The sequence below is a fragment of the Esox lucius genome, chromosome 20 (genome assembly GCF_011004845.1).
Source record: "Esox lucius isolate fEsoLuc1 chromosome 20, fEsoLuc1.pri, whole genome shotgun sequence".
NCBI lineage: Eukaryota > Metazoa > Chordata > Actinopteri > Esociformes > Esocidae > Esox > Esox lucius.
Genome location: NC_047588.1, coordinates 23,343,950 through 23,353,070, shown reverse-complemented (window position 1 = coordinate 23,353,070; position 9,121 = coordinate 23,343,950). Strand labels below are relative to the sequence as shown.

General features: G+C 40.9%; 1 protein-coding gene across 1 annotated transcript; it reads left to right on the top strand.

Annotated features, from left to right (window-relative positions):
• zp3d.1 (zona pellucida glycoprotein 3d tandem duplicate 1) lies at nt 1–6,996 on the top strand. Its single transcript, XM_010885093.4, has 9 exons — nt 1–659; nt 751–863; nt 964–1,067; nt 2,721–2,895; nt 5,394–5,505; nt 5,581–5,669; nt 5,816–5,886; nt 5,999–6,819; nt 6,924–6,996. Exons 1-9 carry the CDS (start codon nt 84–86, stop codon nt 6,978–6,980), a joined length of 2,118 nt encoding a protein of 705 aa, XP_010883395.2. The 5' UTR covers nt 1–83; the 3' UTR covers nt 6,981–6,996.
• Nucleotides 6,997–9,121: the final 2,125 nt, after the last annotated feature.

Below are 9,121 nucleotides of genomic sequence, written 5' to 3'. Positions count from 1 at the left end.
CAGCGTTCGCTTAGACCTAAGTCAGTGTCCACGACGCGCTCTGGACTACTGATTTGTACTTTGCGGCTGTAGTCGCTTTTAACATGGCCCAAGTTGCATGGATGTTTTGTCTGTTTATTCGATTATTTTCAGCGTTTCCATTCACACAAGTGTTTACATACGCTGATTTTAATGTCGACAGAAGAGCTGGGCAAGTGCATGAAACTTACCAATTTGCGGAGCGTCACCTCCCGGGCAATGCACCGATGCGTGAGGTGATAAGGCCACGGATAGGTGAAGACGATGCCCTAGTTGGCTCGCGGTCCATACAAGTACCATACTATTTCCTTCCGATGTTCCAGCACTCGGCGGTTCCTCTCGTCAATAGGAACGTGTTCAAACCGGTTGTCGGGAAAATACAGTTACCTACTACGTTAACCAACATCTTACTCCCGCAGCAAAATAGTCCAGAACTCAACAACTTCTATCCCGTGCGTAATCCGCGTGGAGTGGAGGTATGGTGTGGTTACAACCATATCTCTGTGCGCGTCAACAGAGGTATGCTTGGGTTTAGGTGCCTGGCCTCAGTGTTCTTCCTGGGCACTTGCCCTGTCACCCGAGTCACCCCGTTTTTATTTTACTTCCACTATAACCTTAACGACTGCGGCAGTACTCAAACGGTAAGATATGCGCTATAGGATAGATTTTGACATCACTATGGCAGACTACTCAGAACTTACCATAAATGTACTGTTTTTTTCTGACTTACAGACCGTAAATGGACAACTGGTGTACTCCAACTCACTTTATTATTCTCCATTATCGGAAGGGTCAGTGATTAGAGCCATACCTCTCAGCCTCCCCGTTCAGTGCATTTATAACAGGTACAGTGCTGCAATGAGGCTGCAGTAAGCCTTTATACTAGTCTAATTTCTACTGTGAATGATTTTATATTTTTGCTTTATGCAATCCATTCCTTACCAGATTCCACTACTCCTACAAAGTAGGCTATGTACCGGAGGTGCACGAACAAACTTTTTTGAAGAGTATGAAGAGCAAACGCAGCTTTCGTCTCTCTGCATGCAACGGTAAAAATGGTAGTTAATGGTAGTTAATAGCGACCCTATCTCCGTTGGCGATTCAGTCAAAGATAAATTCCCTCCATATCAGTATTTTGTTTGTATTTCTAGTATAATTTTGAAATCAATTACTAAGTAATGTATAGATTCACTGCCTTATTTTTAGGGCATTTGTGTACGTATTGGTTTCAGCATTTTAAAGTGACAGCTTTGTTCCCATTTTGGGGCACCACCATTTTTGGGACAGACTAATGTCCAAATGAACAATGTAATAAGTTCATTTCAATCTGAAGATTGATATGGCCAGTGAAGAACATTGCACTTTTGGCCCTAATAAAACCCCTAGTTGCTATAGCTGTATGTTTGAGGTCCTTGTATTGCTGTACTGTGAAGTGCTGTCCAATGAGCTTGAAAGCATTTGCCCGTACTTCAGTGTGTTTCTGTTCAGAGTTCTGCTGCACCTATCAGCAGTTACCTCAAAGACAAGTGCGTTCAGTTCAGCTGACAGACATACACGCCCAAGTGCTCTTGATAGTGGCTCACCCATGCACTCATAAATATTCTCCATTATGATGAGCATTCTTTGATCTTCCATTGAAAGCTTATCAGCCTTTTTGCTATCGCTGAACTCAAGTACTCTCCTTTTTAATGTTACATATGTTTTGGTAAGCCTAAGTATTTGGCTAGGTTTGCCATTTGTAATGATGTTCATTGACACCTCTTGGTCTTCACAAAGATGGATACAATAGACTCCTAAGGCAAATGTAAAGCCCTAAATCAAGACCAGACAGCTCTTATGCGTGCACAATTTTTTTTGTCTAAGAACATTTGATGCCCTGAAATGGTGGGACTATATACTGTCGTTTCAAAATGCCTTTGTCCAGTTTCAGTTGAAATTTGAAATGGCAGGGTTGAAAAATTGGTGACTGAATGCAATTTTTGTTAGACACTCTGGAGCAAAATGTTCTCTTAACTGAGCATTTCATTTCCCCCCCTCCCTTTTGTGAGGTCAAATTCACATTTATGCTCTTGCCTCATGAAGTGTAGGCAAATTATTGTATATTGACTCCTCAATAGACTGCCTCATTTGTTCTTTTCCCTGAATTGGAAAATCTTTCTATCAACTTTGTCCAATTCACAATTATAGCTTAGCCTCACCGGAGCTTCTCCACTGCAGTTTTGAGTCAAAGATTTATGTAATCTGAAGCTTATTTTGCAATGCCGTCCTGCTGCTTAGTGCATTGCTCACGTAAACCGCATGTAGTCACCAGTACCTATGAACTTGGAAGAGAACCCATTCACCAGCCAACATCCACAATTGAGCTTGCAAGGAGTTTGTAGAACATGAATAGGCATTTCGTTGAGTGGTCTATACCTTGTGTCCTGTTCATATTAAAACTAAAAAAATTTGAACTTAAGTAGGTAGTGCTACATTTGGATGTACCCAAATGTGTCAAAGTATGGCACTTCAAACACCTGGGATGTGGGTTTATTCCCCCAAAAGGGGAAGTATGAAAAACTATGCACTATTTATAGTGGATCTAGATCACCTGTGAAATTACTTGTAAATGGTCTGCTAATAGTAACTACCATTAGTATTCCTCAAAGTTGATTTAAGATGTAGAAAATGACTGATACATGTTCATCTTTTTCTCATACTAGCGGAATGGAAGCATTTATCGTCAGAGGAGAGCTACATGCTTGGGGAGCAAATGTACTTCGAAGCCTATGCTGCTTTTGTCCCTCAAAGTCAGAGGGTGTTTGTTGATTCCTGCTTTATTACGCCGTTCAAGGAACCAAATACCATACCACGCTTTGAAGTCATTCACAACTTTGGGTAATCAAACACTGTCTAGACACTGACTCTTGAAATGTTTTATATTCTAGTGATGGATATGTACACTATTTGTAAGTTTGGGGTTGCTTAGAAATATCCTTGTTTTCCATGAAAATATACATAAATTGAGTTTGAATAAGAAATTATAAAATAATGGGAAATAGTAATTGACAAAGACATAATGATTTTTTAAAATTGAAATAATTGTCCTTCAAACGCCGCTTTTGTCAAAGAATCCTCCCATGGCAGCAATTACAGCCTTGCAGCCCTTTGGCGTTCTAGTTGTCAATTTGTTGAGAGAATCTGAATAGATTTCAGCCCATGCTTCCTGAGGCACCTCCCAAAAATTGGATTGGCTTGATGGGCACTTCTTACAGTCAAGCTGCTCTCACAACAGCTCAATAGGGTTGAGATTCAGTGACATTGCTGGTACTGCTTCTTCCCTAAATGGTTCTTGCATAATTAGGAGTTTGGGTCATTGCCCTGTTGTAGGAGGAAATTGGCTCCAATCAAGCAGTCTACACAGGGCATGGCATGGTGTTGCAAAATGGAATGATTCCTCCAAGATCCCTTTACCCTGTACAAATCTCCCAGTTCAACACCACCAAAGCCCCCCAGACCATCAAATTGCCTCCACCATGCTTGACAAATGGCGTAAAACACGGCAGCATCGTTTGGTCTGCGTCTGAAGAATGTTCTTTGTGTTCTGAACACTTCAAACTCATCTGTCCATAACACTCTTTTCCAATCTTCTGTGGTCAGTGTTCTTTTGTCCCATCTTAATCTCTTTTTATTGGCCAGTCTTTGATATGGCTTTTCTTTGCAACTCTGCCTAGAAGTCCAGCATCCCACAGTTGTCTTTGCTGTTGACATTGAGACTGATGTTCTGTGGGTGCTGTTGAGGACCTGTAAAGTCTGTTTCTCAAACTATACACTAATGCATTTGTCTTGCTCAGTGGTGCTCCTCTCTAATCTGGTTAGAGCCCATGTGTGCTGTTCTGTGAAGGGAGAATTACACTGCTTGTATGAGATCTTCAGTTTCTTTGCAGTTTCTTGCATGGAGTTGCCTTCATTTCTCAGAACAAGACTGACAGGTTTCAGAAGAAAGTTCTTTGTTTCTGGACATTTTGAGCATTATTGAACCGACACTTGCTGATGCGCCAGTTACTCAACTAGTTTAAAGAAGGCCAGTTTAATTGCTTATTTAATCAGCACAAGTTTTTAGCTGTGCTAACGAATGCTAAAGTTTTTTAATTATAACTTCTCCTAAAATGATAAACTTGGATTAGCAAACCCAATGTGCCATTTGGAACACAGGTCTGATGGTTGCTGATAATGGCCCTCTGTATGTCTATGTAGATATTCCATAAGAAATCACACATTTCCACATTCAACAGTAATTTCCAAAATTAACTGTCTGCACTGTATTTTTGATCAATTTGATATTTTAATTGGCAAAAACAAGGAAATTTGACCCCAAACTTTTGCACGGTAGTGTAATGTACTCACTCTGTGGCCAACTTATTAGGTACACAACCTCTTAACAAATCCAGTCATCGGCAGTCCTGTGGGTAAAATAATTCACTGGACAGCGGAAAGTTGCAAGAATCGTGCAAGTTACCAGGGGGGCTGCAAACTGATGTGCAAAACTGCTTCTCAGAACACAACTCATTGGTCCTTCATGAATTGGCTATTGCAACAGCCAACCACGCCAGGTTCCACTTTTCATCTGAAAACAAGACTTGAGTGGCTCGAAATCACCAACATTGTAAAACCTTATTGACAAGTGGAAGCCAGAACAATTTGGGATATTCGGAGTTAAACAGTCTGAACCAGTACTAGATTGGAAAATGTGATTGCATTCTGTATGAACATCAGCAGTGCTATTATGTTCAAAGTCAAAATCCCACTGGTTTTGGTCCTTAAGGACTGTCAACATGAAGTGCCATTTCCCTACCATTGGACACTGGCCACCAGGGGCAGTTATGAACATTAAGTTAGTGGCTGTTTGCCAAGCTGTAGTGGTCAGATGGCGGGTGTTTCCACAACCGACTTTCCGTAAGATGGTTAATTTCCAGTGCAAGGTGAGACATTAAGGACCAGTAGCACAGAGGAAATTTTGATGGCAAACGTAATTGCACTAATTTATGTTCATACTGAGTGTAATCGTGGTTTGCAAGTTGTATAGGAATGTCATTAGAGGTTGGATGTATACTACTACTTTAAGCCAAGGAGTATTTATTGAACCACTTGGCAAACAAATGCTGGTTGGCTAAAAGTGGTGGTATGAGGCGTTTCCTGGGGGTATGATATTCTTTTCATAGCATTGGTAAGTTTTATAATCACAAGGCACCTTTAGGTTTGTGGTATGTTTGGTCATACTAAAGAACTCCTAGTTGTAGTGTATTGGACATGTATTCTGCTTATGAATTGTGAAATGTTCCATATGCCGCGTACCCTTGTGCCTTAATGCTTAAATATCCGTGTTTGAGTTATAGATGTATGGTGGACAGCAAGAGAGAAGGCAGTCGGTCCCAGTTCTTTTCCAGAGAGGAAAATTTCCTGCTTTTCACTGTGGATGCTTTCCTGTTCCCTCAAATCACTGACAAGGTTAGGCTAATACTGTTAATTGACACCAAGATTTCCACAACTTCAGTAACTAATGCTTATGTTACTGTTTCACAGCAACTCTACCTTCACTGTAATATTACTGTTGGAAAATCAATTCCTAAGAGGAGTGCCAAGTCCTGTACCTACAATAGAGCATTGCAAAGGTAACTGTCTTTCAACAGCAACCATAACCTATCATATTGCTATATCACAGCCATTGACTCTAGATATACCTGGCACTAAGACAGTCAGTGGTCATAGTTTCTGTTGAGGACCCTAAAAATGTATTCAGTTGTCACTGTCTTATTAGGTGGGAAGAGCTGTATGGTTCATCCTCGGTGTGCTCCTGTTGCGATTCAGTCTGTGAGGTGTCAGAGTTTTGTAAGTAATACAAAGGTTAATACTGGCCCTTTGGGTGGGGTAGTAGCGTTTCATCTGACTTATTCAGAAAATTAATCCTGATTAGCCTTTTGATACTGATGTTTGTAACCAGGGCCAGCCTTGATGTCTCCTTCAGTGAAAAGCCTCATCACCAGTGAAGCATGGAAAGTGTTGGACAAGACTGTGCACTTTCAGGCTGAGGTACTGCCAGAAAATGAGGTCAGGGTAGAGGAAATTAAGACATTTAAATCCTTGGCAGTCACTTCTGGAGAGGTGTTGAAGTCAGAAGTCACTCCTTGGAAGGAAGACAAAAACACAGTCACACTTATGGATAAGGTAGAGGTCAAGCTTAAACGTTTGGAGGACATTTCTAGCCAGGACAGGGAGAAAGACAGGAAGTTAGAAAACATGGGAGTGACAACCAAGGTAGAAGAGAGAAATTTGCAAAGCTTGGAAGGAATACCAAAAATGCGTGTAGTAGAGGAAACGCAAAAAGAGTCAGCTTTAGTAGTGACAGAGGGTATTGTTGACAGGAAAGTGTCTGTGGAGGCAACGGTTAAGGACAAACCGGCTGAGAAGAAAGTGGTTATGGTTGAAAAAGGCACGAACCAAGTGACTGAAAGTGTACTGGAGGGACCGGAGTTTAATGAAGCTCTGCCAGAGGGCATGGATATTACTCTTTCTCAGAACACAGTGATGCTTAAGGTAGTTCAGCAGAACATGTCTGGTGAATTGGGTGTTGCCTCTATAAAAGCTGAGGTGTTAGAGAAAATGAAGGTCATTGGTGGACAGTGGTCAGAGGTTGAGGGAGTAGGGTTTGGACTGATGCCTTTGAAGGATGAAGACGCAGCCTTTCTTCAAGGATCCATGGAACCTGCAGAGTGGAAAAAGGACTACCAAGGACCAGACTTAAAATGGAAAACATCCACAAAGGTTTGTTTTTTTCATTAGTCTCAAATGTTTCAATGTAGCATAAGTTTTTGATTCACTTTGTCTTTGTTGGTAATACCTGCTGTTTTAAAATCTATTTCTTTCAGGATATGCTTGCTGTGCTGGAAATGTCTGTCCCAACTGGAAACACTGGTGTCAATTAAAAATGTACCCAGAAAAGTCTTTGAGCTTTGTTCATTGCTTAAATCCTTCAGGGTTCAGTGACATTCTGTCAGTTTATGATAGCTAGAAATTAGCTGGTCTATGTACATACTGAAAATGCGAATATAGTGTAATCTGAAGGCTACAACTTTGACTTGACTGAGGATTGATGTAGCTTTTTACATTTATTTATTGAACATGGTGGAACTGGATATTGATCCATTATATAGATCCTTTAGATTTAAATTAATCAATGACTATTTGGTTAATTGTGTACAATTGCATTGCAAGTATCAGAAATGGCAATTATTTTGGAGATTTGCAGCATATCATCCGCTCTGCAGAGAGGGTGATTGTCTGCAATCTGCTGTCTCTACAAAACCTACACACCTCCAGGACACAGAGGAGAGCGGCAAAGATTGGGGCTGATCCCTGGAAATTAGCTATTCAGAACCCTCCCCTTTGGTAGAAGGTTGGGGTCTCTCAGGACCAAAACCTCTTGCCACAAGAACAGATTCTTTCCTGCAGCAGTAGGCCTCTTGACCATGCTCCTGGAGCCAAACTGACTATAGCCTGCACCCCGCATACTGTAAACATAACCCTCAACTGGACAAATCTATAACCCCTCCACACACACACACACACACACACACACACAACCCTCAACTGAACAATTCTGGCACCTTAAGTATTTTGTAGTATATTTTTTTTGTAATTTGTTAAGGCTCAGTCTACTGTTTTTATTCTCAGTCCACTATTCTTGTTTTTATTTCTTTTGTACAAAATTGCTGCATTAATGGGCCAGAACAAATTCCTAGTTTGTTGTGAAACTTACTTGGCAATCATTTCTGACATATTGTACATGGTTTATAAAGGTGCAAACTTGTCAGTATAAGGTCCCACAATGTCAGAGCAAACACCAAAGTCCAAGAGATTTAGTCAAGGCATTGAACTGGGGGAGGTTATAAAATAATTGCTAAAACATAAAAAATTCCCAGGAGCAGAGTGGGTCCAATACATTTGAAATGTAAGTGGTTTGCAAAATAATGAGGTCCTTAAAGAAAACCTGATAAAGACTGCACAAGACTTTAGAATGGGCAAAGATTAATCTTTCAGCACAACAACCCAAAGCACACAAACAAGACAATGCTAGAGTGGCTTTGGGATAGGTTTATAAATGTCCTTGAATGGCCTAGCCAAATGAACCTTGTTGAAAATCTGTGTGGAGACCTGAAAATCCCAGGTCACTAACACACCCCATTCAATCAAACAGAGCTTGGATCTAAAAAGAAAAATTGATGAAACTGTGTGCAAAGCTGGTAGGAGAATAGCCAAGACTCAAAGCCATGATGAAGGTCAAAAGTGCTTCTGCAAAGTACTGAATGAAGCATCTGAATATTTGCGTAAAACCCTGTTTCCAAAAGGGATGCTGCATAAAATATAAATAAAAACAGAATGCAATGATGTGCCAATCATTTAAACCCTATATTGAATAGAAAATACAAAGACAACATATCACATGTTGAAACTGAGACATTTTGTTTCTTGAAAAATATATGCCCACTTTGAATATGCTTCCAGCAACATGTTTCAAAAAAGTTAGAACAGAAGCAACCACAGACTGGAAAATTGTGTAATGCTAAAAAACCTATACCTGGTTGAATATCACAACTAATTATGTCAATTGGCAGCAGGTCAGAAACATGATTGGGTAATAAACGATCAATCCAGTGAGGAGGGGTCGGTCAGAAGTGAGGATGAGGAGGGGTTCACCATTCTGTGAAAGACTGTGCGGGCAAATAGTGCAACAATTTAAGAATAACGTTCTTACGTTTCTCAACGTTAAATTGCAAAGAGTTCAGGGATCTTATCTACACCTTTCTATCAGTACCAGCATTAACTATTTCAGCAAAAATGTTGAGCTACAGCAGCTCGTCTGATGGATCGGACTACAGGGGCCAGCTTTTGCTCCCCACGTGCATCAATGAGCCTTGGCCTCCCATGACCCTGATGCCGGTTCACCGCTTTTCCTTCCTCGGACCACTTTTGATAGGTACTGACCACTGCAGACTGGGAACATCCCTCAAGGGCTGAAGTTTTGGAGATGCTCTGTCCCAGTTGTCTAGCCATCACAATTTGGCCC